The sequence below is a fragment of the Carcharhinus amblyrhynchos genome, chromosome 20 (assembly GCF_965287045.1).
Source record: "Carcharhinus amblyrhynchos chromosome 20, sCarAmb.v2.hapA, whole genome shotgun sequence".
Taxonomy (NCBI): Eukaryota; Metazoa; Chordata; class Chondrichthyes; order Carcharhiniformes; family Carcharhinidae; genus Carcharhinus; species Carcharhinus amblyrhynchos.
The window spans coordinates 14,791,466-14,808,968 of record NC_137343.1 but is presented as its reverse complement, the minus strand read 5'-3'; the positions used below and the strand labels follow the sequence as shown (position 1 = coordinate 14,808,968).

Sequence of the window (17,503 nt, the reverse complement as noted above, 5' to 3'; positions counted from 1 at the left end):
TTCCCACAGGGTCTTGCATGCGGCCCCTTTACACTGTTCCTATAGACAAAACCATAACCCACTATGAACTGCTGTTTCCAAGGTGGGACATCCTGGCAGATAACATCAGCCAGGGTTTGTGACAATATCCTGGTGGTCCAGCAGCTGAAATGTCCACCCGCCCTTAGCTGACAGGCTCAAAGAGCAGCTGCCGTATTTAAACACCAGTCCAGCGCTCTCACGTCACTCTCTCCAGCCCACCTGTTATCACCAGATCATGCAGGATGTCAGCAACCTAGAGGAAAAAGGCTCACTCACAGCCCTGAGAAGAAACCTGTGCCTCCATCCAACCACCCTCCACCCAGAGGCCCATCACCTGTTAGACCCCTAACTGCCATATCTGGAGTCTTTGTGCATGACCTTCCAGTAAACAATGTGGTATTCCTTTGACCCCCTTGTCTGTAGCTTTTCATACACCATGTCAGGGTCCAGCTTCCCTGCCCTCAGTTTTCCTTCTGCTTTCCATTATTCCTCATTTTCGTTCACCTCCTTGTCCCTCTGCCTGCCCTTGTGAGCCCTCACCCGCTCCTTGCACAGTTATTTTTTCACATTGCCCCCATTGTCTTTGTCAAACCACTGCATGCACCCACCCACCCCCTCACCCCCTCCCCTCCCCTCCCCTCTCCCAACCCCCCCAGTGCAGTCCAGATAGACACTGGCGTGTGATACCAGGGGGTAGGTGGGGAGAGGGGGTGGGTGGGGGGGGGGACCCCTGTACCCCTGTAGTCCCCAATCCCAGGCACCGTGTTGATCTGAGACAGTGACACAGGAAGGACCATATGTCCAAAGGCTTGGCACAAAAATGGAGGGCACGAACCAGTCTGCGCTGGCATGGTAGTGAACAGTGCATCAGGAGCAGCATAGCGCCGTGGCAGGAAGGTTTTGTTGTACTGACTGTGATGTCTCTGGTAAGCTGAGGACCATCTCGTGCGCACCCTGATCGGGTTTTAGATCACATGCTGATGTGAAGTAAGTTTAGAGAGGCTGGTGGGAAATCGATGGCCAGCTGTTTTAATGAGCATTCAGGGATGCAAACGAGGGAAGTAGCATTCACGTCACCAGCCAGCGGGAAATTGCGGCCTGACTTTTACGCCGGCAGTTTCCAGCAATTTTGCTCCCGCTAGATTCTCCCCTCCCACCTGCCACCAATCCCGCCACGAGCTGGATGGGAAAACTCCACCCCCTGTGAGGACATACTTGGGAAGAGGATGGGGAGGCAGCTTAGAATTCGCTCAGTTGCTTTTGACAATGACTATCAGAAACATCTTTACCAAAACAAAACTGGGACAGAGATTGATACTGCCTTATTTTATTTAGAAGTTGAGAGTTGCAGTGCGGTACAGTTCATTCATTGATAATGAGCTAAAACAGAATATAACCTCTTTATATAAAGTTTCAAAAAGTCTGCGTGCTCAATAGGAACCACACAGGCCATTTTGTTGGTACAAAATATTTGATCATCTGCCCCCTCGTCACCTCGGGTAAATGTGACCTCCCCGCCCTTGCGAAAAAGTGCTAAAAGCCCCAGTTTGAAATTGTGCATATCCAGCTACATGCCTGTCTCTGCACCCTTCTCCATATATAAATCTGAGATTACACAGATGGTTCTTTTCAACTTCTTAATTCTGGATGAATCTTTTCAGCTAATTTCATGGAATTGGAAGATCTTTCTGCAGAGGGAAGGCCATTCACTTGTCCTGCTGACTCTTTGAATGACTTCATATATAATCATATATAATCATAGAATCCCTACATTGCAGAAGGAGGCCATTCAGCCCATTGAGTCTGCACCGACCACAATCCCACCCAGGCCCTATTTCCATAATCCCATATATTTACTCTCCTAATCCCTTGACACTAGGGTCAATTTAGCATGGCCAATCGATCTAACCCGCACATCTTTGGGCTGTGGGAAGAAACCAGAGCACCCAGAGGAACCCCATGCAAACATGCAGTTGTTCAATACTTGTACTTGCTCAACCAATTTGAACGCGATGCTCTCTCACTGACCCTACAGTCTGTGCCGAGGTCAGTGTTGAAGGTTGCAAATAGGCAGAATTACAAAGACTGGGGCAATATTTTTTGAAGCTGGCCATTCTACTGCAGGAGGAAGTGACTGTTGCGTTCTGCAGCACACATACCGTCCTTGGTGGTTCTCAGTAATGCCCTCCCAGTCTATAGTTGTCCATTCATTAAATCTTAGAGGGAGGCCTTTCAGTCCATTGTTATCTGTGCTAGCTCTTTGTTAGTGCAATCCAAAGCTAATCTCACTGCCCAGGCTCTCTCTCCATAGCTCTGTATCTTCCTCTGCGTCACATATGCTCTGTTACACTGTGTAACCGTCTCTGTCATAACCACTTCCTCCAATAGAGCATTAAATGTCTGCTCAGTACTCTGATAACTCTTGCTGACTATTTTAATGTCCCTCTCACCGATGGCTCTATGGCTAGAGTAAATAGTCCTTCCCCTGTCACCTTACTAAACTCCTTAATTTTAAAAGCCTCTATAAAATTAATAGCAGAGTGTCATTTAGCACTGTGAAAGAGAATTATTAGGATGCTGTCTTGAGAGATGATGTTAAATTGGATCAATGGGCAATGTGCCACCAAAAACAAATCAATGCTTCTGACATTAGCTCACATGCTTGAAAATTTCTTCCAGAAAGATTTGGGAACTTTTCTTTTTCCAAATCACCTCATTGTGTTGTGACTTTGTGAACGTTTAGCATCCACTAACTTGTCCTTCAGTGTGCAGCGACAAAGCAAGTCCACATCACTATTTTAATGAGAACTATATATACAATATTTTAAAACTGTATAATCTTTACACCATAGAGAACAGGGGCAGCTCAACAAATTGGGAGATCTCACAAAAAAATGCAATGAAGAGCAAACCATGAGTTCACCGAAACTTTCCTGAGCTCAGTCATGGAAAGTCCTCAGAGATACATTAACCAAGACTCAATTTGCCAGCTATCAAGTTATCCAGATGTTCAGATTGAATTCTGTGGAAGGCAGGAGAGCCCTACATCTGGAGGCGAAGGAGAAGGTCTAATGTTCAGTCACAAAGCTGTGGAGGGTAAGGTCATCATCATCGCTGTCACTGTTATACCCAGCTGCAGTCTCTTTGAGATGTTCTCTTAAACGTTTTGGTCTCATCTTTCTCCTCAACCTTCTCTCTTCCTCGGGCAGCAGGGCAGAAATGCAGATCAGCTCAGTGCCATTTGCCGAATTCACTCTATAGTTCCTTCTTTGACTAGACAGTTTGGTACACAGGACCACTGTGCAAATGACAAAGATGGTGCAAACCCCTGCTAAAATCGCAATTGCTATGAGGCACTGAGCAACCAGGCTCATTTTCTTGGTGGCGACCTGAGTAGTTGAAAGCCTGCTGTAACTCCTGGTGGTTGTTTTGAGGGTGTTGCTGGTGAGGGAAGTGGTTAGCTTCAAGGGTATTGATTCATTAGCTTCTGTTATTGTCACAGTTGTCCCCAGGTTGGAGCCAGTACGTTGCTCCTTTGTCAAGCTGGTTGGAGGAGGTTGGGTTTGCACCTGTACATCTGGATGGACATATCCACCAAGCTCTGAAGTATTGGTGACTGCAGTTGAGGCTGATGTGACTCGGGATGTGCCTGTCTCAGTTTCAGGACGCTCAGTTGTCCAATGCTGTGACTCATTAGTGGGGTAAGAGCTCTGACTGACACTCGTCTCTGTTTCAAGGCTCTGAAAAGTGGATAATTCCGTTAACATGGTAGAGGCTTGTTGAGATGCATTGAAATCTTGAGTTGTGTGAGACAGTAACCCTGTTGTGGAATGAACTGAGGTACTTGTTATGGGAGTACCAGCTGTGGAAGCAAGCTGGATGGGGCTTCCAGTTCCATTAGCAAGGGGTGTGCTTGCTGGGTCGAGGGGTGAGGGAGTTGCTGAACTGGGGTCTAGAGGTGGGGGAGTTGCTGAACTTGGGTCGAGAGGTTGGGGAGTTGTTGAACTTGGGCCGGGAGGTGAGAAACTTGCTGAACTGGAGTGCAGAGGTTGGGGAGTTGCTGGACTTGGGTCGGGAGGTGAGAAACTTGCTGAACTGGAGTCCAGAGGTTGGGGAGTTGCTGAACTCGGGTCCAGAGGTGGGACAGTTGTGTAACTGGGGTCCAAAGGTGAGGGAGTTGCCAAATTGTCAGTGGTGTTTTCAGAGAACTTGCTAGGATTCTGGGTCACTTCCTCAATAGCTGGTTCAGTTGTATCAGTTGTCCCCAGTATTTCCCTTGTGGTCTGCCCCGCCACAACCATACCAGCGATAACAGCAAGAAACACAGGAAGGCTGCACCTCAGCCGTGACATATCTACAAGAAACTAAAAATATGTATGTTTAGAATCCTTTCATTGCAGCAAAATCAAATTGACAGCATTAGCACAGAATATTTATTTTCTGTTTAGAATAGAATGTATACACAACAGGAATCTGGTACATGTTGCATGGATAATAGTCATATTAGGATCCATTAATGTCAAGGTAGCGCTAAGAACATAATAAAAGTTTGTTACAGCAGGAATGTCCACACAGGGAGGCAATAGTATTGTCACTGGATTAGTAATCTAGAGACCCTGGGCAAGATCTGAGGACCCCAGGTTCAAATCCCACCACATCAGATGATGTTATTTGAACTCAATAAAAATCAGGAATTAAGAACCTACTGATGACTGTGAAACCATTGTCGGAAGACCCCATCTGGTTCACTAATGCCCTCTAGGGAAGGAAATCTGCTGTCCTTACCTGGTCTGGCCTATATGTGACTCCAAACCCACAGCCACGTGGTTGACTCTCAAATGCCCTCTGAAATGGAGGGCAGTTAGGGATGGGCAATAAATGCTGGCCCAGCCAGAGACACCCACATCCTGTAAATGAATTTAAAAAAACGTTTTTAAAGCAATCGTCTTGCGGGTTTGTGAATTAAAAAGAATATGAGTCACAGAGTCATCATGGCCCAGAAAGAGGCCATTTGGCCCATTAAGCCCATGCCTGGAACAAAATGGTAATTGTGGGATAGAAATGCCAGTGAAAGAGAAAGATCAAATCAGTGATTAAATCTGAACCTAAGAGGGTGTCCAGCCCTTTAAACACATACTCTGTCATCTTGTGTTCGGGATAACACCGATTCTTTATCTTTGATTCTTTTTCTCATGTTTAGATCTGCTTTGATTATGACTGTGTTTAAATACCTGACACCAGAAAAATTATGCCACGGGTTATTAAGCTCAACAAGCTCACTGCCTAATTGAGTTTAACCTCACCCTTTGCTTTATTACATTGCTAAATCCTTTCTCTCTCCAAATGGGAGGCATAATGGCACAGTGGTTCACACTGCTGCCTCACAGTGCTAGGGACCCGGGTTCGATTCCTGTCTTCGGTGACTGTCTGTGTGGGGTCTGCATGTTCTCCCCGTGTCTGCATGGGTTTCCTCCAGGTGTTCTGGTTTCCCCCCACAGCCCGAAAGACGTGTTGGTTAGGTGCATTGACCTGTACAAGCATTGTAGTGTGGCGTCTAGGGGAATTTCACAGTTACATCATTGCAGTGTTAATGTTAGCCATATCTGTGATGATAGGATAATGAATAAACTAAAATCTGTGTGTCATGATCTCTTATGCACAACCCTCAGGGGTTTTTTTATGGCAATTTGTTCCTTGGATACATTCTCCTTCATAAAGCGTTCTTCAGCACCCCTTTCTAACTTCTACTAATGTTGAACTTGTGTTTCTTGGTACTTGAATCCTTTACAATTGTGTCAATTTGTTCTCAACTCCTGCCTTAATCTGCTTCATAACCATATGTCTCGTACTTAGATTTTGTCATATCCATAATAAAGCTGGTTGTGTGTAACATCTGCTTGATTGCACCGACCCACATACAGGGTGATTTGGAAAACTCTACCCTTTCCCAAACAAATGAGTTCAACATCCGTAACTTGTTAAATTCTGGGTAAGGAGGGATGTCGGATAGCTCCTTTCTCAAACTTCTCAAGATGTGGGGATGCCAGTGTTGGACTGGGATAGGCACAGTATGTAGTCTCACAACACCAGGTTAAAGTCCAACAGGCTTATTTGGAATCACGAGCTTTCAGAGCGCCGCTCCTTTATCAGGTGTCTCACAACACAACCTGGTGTTGAGACTTCTTGCTGTAACTTCTCAAGAGCAATGTAACAAGATGAAAGCAGTGGTGTTGATGGCGATGGAAAAGTATTCCGAGGGACATTGTCAGTATTTTCACAGCATACATTAAACAGACAATGCAAAACAATCAGGAGGGTGTCACAAGGCAGCCGGAACAGTGAGAGTGAAGATAAAAATAGTTTATTAATACCTGTAGAAACACGCTACACTTTTCCAGGTATTTTCTGGTGCTATCTGCTTATAAATTAATTTTTGAGGATGTAGGAAAGAGAAAAAGTCTTTATTGAGTATCTCTTTTTTGTTTGCTCCCTGGATTTGAATTGTCCATAAAGTATATTGTATATCATTACCTTTCTCTTCCTGTTACTAAATTGGCTGCAATTCTGTGAAGTTGTATATTATGTGACAATGGGGGACTGGGGGCTAAGGGGGGAGCTGTAGGGTAAGGAAGCGAGGAGGAAACTTGGCAACCTTTCACTGGCTATGCGATTGGTTGTCTATCTCCATCAATTTCTTGGAGATACCTAATGGGCTGAATGGCCTCTCTGTTATTAATAGGTACAAAGAGAGACTACTACAGTATTAGGTGTCAGACAGAAACAGCACAAATGGAAGAGAATGAAACATAATTGGGCCAATTTTACCACCTCGTCCACCATGGGAATCGGAGTAAGTGGACCGTGGAAAGGTCCCATTGACCTTGAGCCGGATTTTCCAGTTTTGGGGCAAGTGAGGTGGAAAAATCCCATCCAATGATTTGAAAATCACCTCAAACTTGTTGTTTAGTTAATCTCCCTTCAGTGTCTCCATTCCACACCACCAGTTGATAAAACAGAGCGAAAGAAACAGAAACAGAGAAAATAGGAGCAGGAAGAGGACATTTGGCCCTTTGAGCCTGCTCTGCCATTCATTATGATCATGGCTGATCATCCAACTCAATTGTCTAATCCCACCTTCCCCCAAGTGCTATATCTAACTACTTCTTGAAAATACACAATGTTTTGATCTCAACCATTTTCTGTGATAGTGAATTCCAAAGGTTGACCATTCTCTGGGTGAAAAATTTTCTCCTCATCTCTGTCCTAAACAATCAACCTTGTATCTTCAGGCAGTGACCCCTTTGTTCTGAACAACCCCACCATTGGAAACATCCTTCTTATATCTACCCTTTCTGGTCCTGTTAGCATTTTATATATTTCTATGAGATTCCCCTTCATTCTACTGGACTCCAGCAAATACAATCCTAACTGACTCAATCTCTCATCCGATGTCAGTGCCGCCATCCCAGGAATCAGTCTGCTGAACCTTCTCTGCACTCTCTCTAGAGCAAGAACATCCTTCCTTGATAAGAAAACTAAAACTGCCGACAATATTCCAACTGTGGTGTCACCAAGGCCCTTTTTAATTGCAGCTAGACTTCCTTGCTCCTGTACTCAAATCCTCTTGCTATGAAAGCCAGCAAACCATCCACCTTCTTTACCAGCTGTTGCACCTTCATACTTATCTTTAGTGAATGGTGTACAAAGACACCCAGGTCTCGTTGCACATTCCTCTCTCCTAATTTATGGCCATTCAGATAGTAATCAGCCTTTCTCTTTTTGTTACCAGAGTGAATAACCACATTTATCCAAACTCTCTTGCATCTTCCATTCATTTACCCGCTCACTCAATTTGTCCAACTCACACTAAAGGATCTCTGCATCCTCGTCACAGCTCACCCTCCCACCCAGCCTTGTGTCATCTGCAAATTTGGAGATACTGGGGGCGATTCTCCCAGTGCACCCTGGTGCACTGTGCTGAGATCGGGACTGGCTGTTGGATGAGGAACATCGGGACTTGCCCAGAGAGGTCCTGGAGCTGGCCAGCGATTGGGAGGCCGGCAGTGCGGGGCAACTGTGCATGCGCTAATCTCGGTGTTGACAGATCACGCGTGCGCAGTGGCTCACTCAGTGCTATGCTGCCGGCCTCTCCAGTGGGAGTAGGCCCCACCTAATTTTCAGTATGAATCCTGCATGGGGCGGCACAGTGACACAGTGATTAGCACTGCTGCCTCACAGTGCCAGGGACTTGGGTTCAATTCCCAGTTTGAGTCACTGTGTGGAGTTTGCACATTCTCTACGTGTCTGTGTGGGTTTCTTCCAGGTGCTTCAGTTTCTTCCCAAAGATGTGCTCCCTGGATTTGAATTGTCCATGAAGTATATTGTACATCATTACCTTTCTCTTCCTGTTACTAAATTGGCTGCAATTCCTGTGAAGTTGTATATTATGTGACAATGGGGGACTGGGGACTAAGGCGGGGCTGTAGGGTGAAAGAGCAAGGAGGAAACTTGGTAACCTTTTACTAACTATGCGATTGGTTGTCTATCTCTATCTTGGAGATACCAAATGGCTGAATGGCCTCTCTGTTATTAATAGGTACAATGAGAACTACTGCTGTATTAGGTGTCAGATGTGTGGGTTAGATGAATTGGCCATGCTAAATTGCCCCTTAGTGTCAAGGTAAATGCATGGGGTTATGAGTAGGATTGTGGTCGGTGCAGACTCGATGGGCTAAATGGCCACCTTCTGCCACTGTAGGACTCTATTCTCAGGGCACTCTGCAGTGTTCAGAGTGTGGGAGATTTATTCTGAAAATCATGCTAAAAAAAGTGGGAATTACTCCAGTTTTCACATGAATTCAGCGCTTAGAATTTTTTGGGGAGAATTGTCCCCATTACATTCAGTTCCCTCGCCTAAATCATTGATATATATAGTGAATAGCTGGGGTCCCAGCACTGATCCCAGAGGTACCTCACTAGTCACTGCCTGCCTTTTGGAAAAAAAAACATTTATTTTCTACCCTTTGGAAACACAGAATCTAGATTCAGGTGTAGGCCAGTCTTTGCTTCCTGTTTGCCAGATAGTTTTCTTTCATCTCAATAGACTACCCCCAATCCCATGTGCTTTACTTTTATACACTAATCTCATATGTAAGGTTACATCAAAAGCTTCCGGAAAGTCTAAATAAATGACATCCACGGGCTCCCCCTCATCCACTCTACTGGCTTACATCCTTGAAGAATGATTTGTTAAGCATTATTTCCCTTTCATAAATCCATGCTGATTCCGTCTGATCCTGCCACTGTTTTCCAATGGATTCTAGAATTTTCCCCATTATTGATGTCAGGCTGACTGGTCTATGATTCCCTGCTTTCTCTCTACCTTCCTTTTTGAATAGTGAGGTTACATGAGCTACTCTCCAATCTGTACAAACTGGTCCAAAGTCTATAGAATCTTGAAAGATGATACCAATGCATCCACTATTTCTCAGGCCATTCCTGAGGTACTATGGGATGTAGGTTATTCAGCCCTGGGGATTTATCAACCTTCAATCCCATCATTCTCCCCTACACATTTCTCTACAAATATTGATCTTCTTCGGTTCCTCCTTTTCATTAAACCCTGTGTCCCCCAACATTTCTGGTAACTTATTTGTGCCCTCCTTCATGAAGACAGAACTAAAGTATATATCTTGTTGGTCAGCATTTCTTTGTTCCCCATTGTAAATTCCTGTTTCTGACTGTAACAGACGGAGGAAGAATCTTTCTTTGAATCCCTTGTTCAGTGTTGGATTGTCGATTCTTGGTGACCATTAAAAAAACTCTCCTTTCGATCCTTTAAATCCCACACATGTGAAGTGAGATGCATAAAGAAAAGCTTGTTTACGTGAATAATAAAGCCAATTATAGCATAATAAACTATACTCAAATGAGATTTGATTCTGAGCAGTTTTTCTAGATTATGCTGCATTTTTTACTGGTGGCTCCATATTTGGCTGGGGTATCTGGCTCCTGTGTTTATGCACCCCTGCCCTTTCTTGGCTAATGGTCCCACTTCTACATGGAGCCATGATTACTTTTCTTTGTGTGTCCATCTGATCATTCAGTCTGTTTTAAAAGTTAATTTTATTTTGTAGGGTTTAGATAAGAAGTGAAGAGACTCTGCCTCAGAATCCTGCAACAGTCAGAGATGAGAAGAGGCCATTTGGCAGTGGTGAGGAAAATGGATACTGAGTCAAAGAAGTAGGAGCTGTGAGGGCGTGATAAGAAGTTTGTCAATGAGATGGTGTTGAAGGAGGAGACAGTGATGGAGCATTGAGAGATTTAGGGTTGAAATTCCAAACTGCCCTCAGTGTCAGCAGTAGCTCAGTGCGTTAACAACTTACCTCAAAACATGAGATCCTGCGTTCCATACTTGCTCCCAAACTTGAGCATAAAAATCAAAACTGGCACTCAGAGGCATAGGCTGGGGTTTTACCACCCCATCTGCCACGAATCGGAGAGGGTGAAGGATGGCAATGGGAAGGTCCGTTGAAGTCAGACAGGATATTATAGTTTCAGGACAAGCAAAGCCATAAAATCCCACCCATAGTGTTTTACAGCACAGAAAGAGGCCCTTCGGCCCATTGTGTCTGTGCCAGCCATCAAGCACTTATCTATTCTCATTTTCCAGCACTGGGTCTGTAGCCTTGTACGCTGTGGTCTTTCAAGTGCTCATCTAAATGCTCTTCAAATGTTGTGAGGATTTCTGCCTATCCCACCCTTTTAGGCAGTGAGCTCTAGAAGGTTTTCCTTCAAATTCCCTCTGAATTTCCTGCCGCTTACCTTAATCTGTTCCCCCGGGTTATTGATTCCTTCATCCAAGGGAAAGTTTTCTTCCCATCTACCCTTTCTATGTCCTTCATAATTTTGTACACCTGGCACGTAAAGGCCGGAATTCTCCCATCCTGCCCGCCACTGGAATTCTAGCGGGCGGAGGGCCGCGGACCACGTAAAGGTCCATTGAAGTCAGGCAGGAATCTTTGGTTTTCAGACAAGCGTGGCCGGAGAATCCTGCCCATTGTATCTCAAACAAGCTGTTTAATAAGGCACCACCTGCCTGCTTTGGTGGGTGGGACAGTCTTGAAGAGCAGCATGGGAGTTTTCCACATACATATCCATCAAACAAATCAACAGATTGGTCGTTATCACATTGCTGTTTGGGGGATCTTGCTGTGTGCAGATCAGCCGCTGCGTTTCCTACATTACAACAGTAATCACACTTCAGGAAGTACCTCACCAGCTGTAAAGTGCTTTGAGATGTCAATATGAGTTCTATCGTCAGTGGCTGAAGGCATCACTGCCAAACGCCTGTCAAAATCGGTATGTGCAAGATGTCAGAATTAGAAGAAAGGCGAGCTTATTGCAGAAGGTAAGGGGGCATGGAGTTGGGGGTAGAGTGTTAGCGTGGATAGAGGATTGGTTGTCAAATAGGAGGCAGAGAGTGGGGGTCAATGGGTGCTATTCGGATTGGCGGTTGGTGACTAGTGGAGTGCCCCAGGGGTCGGTGCTGGGGCCTCAGCTATTTACCATTTATATAGATGATCTGGAGGAGGGAACCGAGTGTACGGTGTCGAAATTTGCTGATGACACCAAGATTGGTGGAACGGCAAATTGTGCGGAGGGTGTGGAGAGTCTGCAGAAGGATCTAGATAGGCTGGGCGAATGGGCCAGGAACTGGCAAATGGAATTTAATGTTGGCAAGTGCGAGGTAGTCCACTTTGGTAGGAATAATGGTAGGAAGGACTATTACTTACGTGGCGAAAAACTGCAGCAGGCGACGGTGCAGAGGGACCTCGGAGTCCTTGTGCATGAGTCGCAAAAACCCAGCCTGCAGGTGCAGCAGGTGGTCAGGAAGGCGAATGGGATGCTGGCCTTCATAGCGAGGGGGATTGAATATAAAAGTAGGGAGGTCTTGCTGCAGCTGTATAGGGCATTGGTGAGGCTGCAGCTGGAGTACTGTGTGCAGTTTTGGGCGCCGCACTTATGTAAGGATATTTTGGCCTTGGAGGGAGTGCAGAGGAGGTTTACTAGGCTGATATCGGAGTTGAGGGGGTTGAGCTATGAGGAGAGGCTGAATAAACTAGGCTTGTACTCGTTAGAGTTTAGAAGAATGAGGGGAGATCTCATTGAGACGTATAAGATGATGAATGAGATGGATAGGATAGAGGTGGAGAGACTCTTCCCGCTCAGAAAGGACAGTAGGACTAGGGAGCACAGCCTCAAGATAAAGGGGGAGCAGTTTAGAACGGAGTTGAGGAGGAACTTCTTCACTCAAAGGGTGGTGAATCTCTGGAATTCTCTGCCCGTTGAAGTGGTGGAGGCTGCCTCGCTAAATATTTTTAAGACGCGGATTGATGGGTTTTTGATGGCAAGGGGATTAAGGGTTATGGGGAGAGGGCGGGAATGTGGAACTGAGACATGACAGATCAGCCATGATCTTATTGAATGGCGGGGCAGGCTTGAAGGGCTAGATGGCCTACCCCTGCTCCTATTTCTTATGTTCTTATGAGCTCGGGGTGGTGGAATAGACAGGATTTGTAAAGCTGGGGCAAGGATAGGATGAGGCTGTGAAGATATTTAAACATCAGGATAATTCAACCCAGCACAGATTCTAACCTCACGTAATCTCCCGAGGAAATCAAATACTCAATAATCTAGCAAGATTTGTTCTATTCGTTTGTGGAACATGGGTGTCGCTGGCTGGCCAACGATTATTGCCCATCCCTAATTGCCCTTGGAGGGCAGTTGAGAGTCAACCACATTGCTGTTTCTCTGGAGTCAAACGTAGGCCAGACCAGCTAAGGACGGCAGATTTCCTTCCCTAAAGGGTCATTAGTGAACCAGATGGGTTTTTCCAACAACCGACAATGGTTTCATGGTCACCAATAGATTCTTAACTCTAGATTTTTTTAATTGAATTTAAATTCCACCAGCTACTGTGGTAGGATTTGAACCCAGGTCCTCAGAACATTAGCTGAGATTCGGGGTTAGTAGTTTAGCAATAATACCACGAGGCTATCGCCTTTCCTGCGATTCTGTGCGATTAATTAATAGAGAACATTCATGAGGATTGGATCAGTTTCAAATCATTTGTACTCAGAGCAATTCTGGTACATATTGTGATTGTTAGGAAAAATATATCGATTAAAAGTTACAAGGCATTGTTTATCCTGAGGCTGCTTCTTCACAGGACTGTTTCTCTTTAAACCAATTTCCACCATTCCGTTGCTCCGATACAAAACCTATATATATTCATTTGTTTATTTTTACCCATTTACTCAGACAGTTCTGTTCTTACATACAAGCCTATCTTCTATTTTTAATACTTTTGTTAGTTGTGAACGTTACAGATACTTTGAAAAGCAGAAAGCCCCAGATTGACTTATGGCTTCCATTAGCCAATGAGAGTTAGTGCCATTGGTGTTTTTTCTGGTCACACCCAGTATTTTAGTTTGTTTAGCAACCCATGTTTTCATCCGTTACCTCAGAGCTCCCAGCCACAGTTTGAGATGCATATCAGACATTTTCAGAAAGTTATCCTTCTGTCATATCATTTTGCTCCTTTCCTGTTACATCCCCAGAGAGGGTCCTGTCGGTTTATTAGGTCACCCCTTTGCTTTTGTGGACGGGAAGTCATTTCAAGGCTGGAATCCAATCTCAGTGCTCAAAGGGTGAACATTGATGGTTCAAACCTGGCAGCCATGCTGGTTTCCCAATAAGGGCAGCACAGTGGTACAATGGTTAGCACTGCTGCCTCACAGCTCCAGGGACCCGGATTCAATCTGGCCGCGGGTGACCGTGTGGAGTCTGCACCTTCTCCCCGTGTCTGCATGGGCTTCCTCTGGGTGCTCTGGTTTCCTCCCACATTCTAAAAATGTTCCGGGTTTGGTGGATTGGCCATGTTAAATAGCCCCTTAGTGTCAGAGGGAACTAGCATGGGGTCATGGGGATAAGGCCTGGGTGGATTGTTGTCAATGTAGGCTTGATGGGCTGAATGGCCTCCTTAAGCATTGTGGGGATTCTATGATTTGTCAATCTCATTACACCCTATTTTAATTACACACACTGAACTGTCCATTAACAGACTTAAAATTTTTCGTTGAATTGCAATTTTCATACTTTTTATTTAACTCAGTTGTCCTGAAACAAAGCTAGTGTTGTGGTCGCTGCTGGTGTGCCAATAATTACAGTATTGAGCCGAATTTCATTGCTTGTGCAAGAGTTGGTTTGAGTAACAGGCTTACGTCTAGAGGCAACCATGATGACGTCAGATGTCCAGCGGTCATGTGTAACTCTGGACATCTGGTGGACACTGCAATAGTGCCTAAAGTGTGTTCTAATAATCCATGGTTTTGTGGTGCTTCGTTAACCCTGCAAGCCGGGGGCAGAATTCCCAGTTAATGGCGGTCTCTGGGAAGGAAGTTCCACAATGAGGAGTTGGTGTGCCGAGGCTGCTCAGCACGGATCGACAGGGAATGCTGAGCGGTTCTGGAACGTTCTTTTAGTTGATAGTTCTTTGAAAGATGGGGCACAGATCCAATGGGCTGAATGTGCTGTGCTTTATGAACCTGTTTTAATAAATATCTTTTTGTGTCTAAATGATAAAAAATCATTTACTTTTTGCAAAGTATTACACTGATTGTAGCAAAGTGATTACTTTAAAAGCCTTACATCCTGATGTGTATCAGCTACCTGGGAAAGTTAACTTACCAGCACCCTTTCTTCAGATGCTGCGAGATTTTAGCTGATGTTCATTAATGAATGTTATCTAGATGTTGGTTATTATCAATTAGAGATTCTCGTGGATTTTCGTCATTTTCTTATTATTATTTGAGCTTACAATTGCTGCAAGTGTTTAATGCTTTGTCAGACTTAACCTGACACAGTCCATGTTTAAATGGATGTTTAAGGTACACCACGCCAACACTGGGAATAAATCTGTTAAAGCATATCAAGCATACCCTGGTACAGGGCAGTTTGACACTCAGGGAATGACAATTGGTATTAAATTAAGGATGGGTTTATACACTGGGTCCACAAAGGAAGGAGATTCAGGATATTAAATTTGACGATCAGCCATGATCAAAATGAATGGCAGAGCAGATTCGAAGGGCAGAATGGCCTACTCCTTCCCTCTACTCCTGCTTCCAGTTTCGATGTCTCTAATACTACACTGGGGTTGACTAATGACATTTCTCACACAATTCTTACTGCTGACAACCAATAGAAACTTTGGACCCAGGCCTTGGGGTGTAAGAGCCCAAAATCACCTAGTTCCCAATTTTTTTATACAAAAAAATTATTAAGAAAACTCTATCTCCATTTACGTGTAATCTTCTTTATTGCTAAGAATAAAAAAGGCATCATGTCATACACCTGTCTGTGAAGCCACTGTGCCCTCCCTCATTGCTGTGGGACAGAGATTTGTCCACTGCAATATTAACCACACTGGGAGAGCAGAATTGGACCTAGTCGCGTGATGTAAATGGAAAGGGGATCAGTCTCTGGGATTCAGGGCTAAAATCAAGTGGCTGTCAATCTAGAGATTATTAAATTCTTATGAAATAGGTATTTTTTTAAATTGCGCTGACTGATTGCAAAACGATTTCCTCCAACTGTTTTCTTGGTTTATTTTATCTCTCTATGGCTGCCACAAGATCTATCACCAGTTGCAACGACAGAGGGGAGGCAAAGAGAGAGAGAAGCTATAAAGTTCATTACATGGAAACACGGTAATGGAAATTGAAGATTTGTTCCCAAAACCTCCAACTTATAAAGGCAAGAGCCTTTTATTCTTTACTTGAATAAACAGAGGAGTTTTCAGCTATGTCCTATAAATTGCCATTTTAATTTGGAATTGAATGAGTGTTCATTGGTGAAAATAGAAGTTAATAGCTCAAAGCACCGAGTACTGTTTGAAGACTCACATTGCAAAGTTGCAGCATCCCTGGCACGTTATAGGAATTTCTGACTTGCCTGAACAATAAAAATTTTAAAAAGCACAGTTAAAAATAGGAGAACTTACTGTAGCTTGGTGGGGGAGATGGTGATAAGGATCTCTTTCCAGTAATGATCCAGCAGTGAACAACTTGGGTAATCCAGCCTTGGGTTCGTGATACCTCCAGCTGTGAATTTCTCTCAGAGGTTATCAAAAATAAATTGATTAAGTTGAAAGCATTTGAAGCTGAACAAGACCACGAAAAAGCTACCACAAGATTTCATGCGCCATTAACTTTCATCACGACATGCTCGACCCAACAGCAGGAAGTGTGACAGAACCGGGCTGGAAGAGAAGTTGAGGTTTCATGAGTCACTGACATGCAATGTCACATAAATCTTTGGCTATTCTTGTACAGAAAAACATAGAATTTACAGCATACAAGTGCCACTTGGTCCAATTGCTGTCTGTTTCACCCAAACCCCCTAACATCCTTATTCATCTAACCCTATTGTGATGATACTGTGCTATTTTGCTATATTTTATGTTTAAGGTGAGGTTTCTTTAAGAGACAGTGTTTTGTTATAAGAGTCAATTTGTCTGGTAAACATACAGGAGATGCTCAGAATGCAGGCTAATGATTGGTTTTAACTAGGAATGTGTTACTTTGTACAGTTAATGAACCTTTTGTTTATTTAGGTTCTCCTGGAACTTTAAACTAGATATGCAGTGAATTTTTGATTAGGTTAAGGGCAGAACCAGGTGATTAACCAGAGGAGCTAAGCTTGCAGGAAAGAGTTTTAGTTTTATTTTAAAATACAAGCTGTTGCTGCCTGGGTACCAGAAAAGAACAGGATCTCTCTGACTATCTTTCTGTAAAGGTGTTCCGAAAGCTCCTAGCTTGGTAACCTAAGTCAAAGCGCAATGCCTGTGCTTTGCTAACTAAAGAGAGGTTTAAGTCTCTAAGGAAAATGTTGCTTGATTGGAACTCAGAATAGTAGGTTAGCAGTTAAGACTTGTATCTTATCATGTTTAAGTATTGTTAAAGGTTAAGCTAATTCATTTGTTATAACTTAACTAAATTTAATTATGTTTAATTTAATAATGCTAAATGAAGTTTGTTGTGATAAAAGCTTCTCAGTGTGCCAGTAGAATCATGATTGAGGTAAAACACCTTATTCTCACACTAAGTAGACGTATGTTGGGGGTCTAATCTGGCTTCATAAATATATCAAAGAACAAAGAACAACACAGCATGGGAAACAGGCCCTTCGGCCCAACGAGCCTGCACTGCCATTTTAACATTGAGTTCCCTCTTCTACCCATGACCCTTGTTTATGCTTATAGCACTCCACATTGGAAACCAGATTGAGGGGAGACTAATTTAGGGACAATTTGTTACACCAATCCGCCTAAGAGCACATCTTTGGGCTGTGGGAGGAAACTGGAGCACCCGGAGAAGACCCACGCAAGCACGGGGAGAACGCGCAAACTCCACAGATA

The 17,503-nt window shown here is 44.1% G+C and overlaps 1 protein-coding gene across 2 annotated transcripts; it reads right to left on the bottom strand.

Moving 5' to 3' along the window:
- Positions 1–1,346: 1,346 nt before the first annotated feature.
- On the bottom strand, positions 1,347–16,310 carry selplg (selectin P ligand). Of its 2 annotated transcripts, XM_080208674.1 has the most exons (3): positions 16,088–16,310; positions 4,807–4,928; positions 1,347–4,385 (listed from the first exon to the last, which is right to left on the bottom strand). In XM_080208674.1, the coding sequence occupies exon 3, from the start codon at positions 4,371–4,373 to the stop codon at positions 3,090–3,092; it is 1,284 nt and encodes a 427-aa protein (XP_080064800.1). In that variant the 5' UTR covers positions 4,374–4,385; positions 4,807–4,928; positions 16,088–16,310; the 3' UTR covers positions 1,347–3,089. The 2 variants fall into 2 exon arrangements, with proteins under 2 accessions (XP_080064800.1, XP_080064798.1); XM_080208672.1 differs by lacking the exon at positions 4,807–4,928.
- Positions 16,311–17,503: the final 1,193 nt, after the last annotated feature.

Excerpts from the sequence above, each read along its gene's own strand:
- selplg (XM_080208674.1), bottom strand. The coding sequence starts at position 4,373 with ATGTCACGGCTGAGGTGCAGCCTTCCTGTGTTTCTTGCTGTTATCGCT.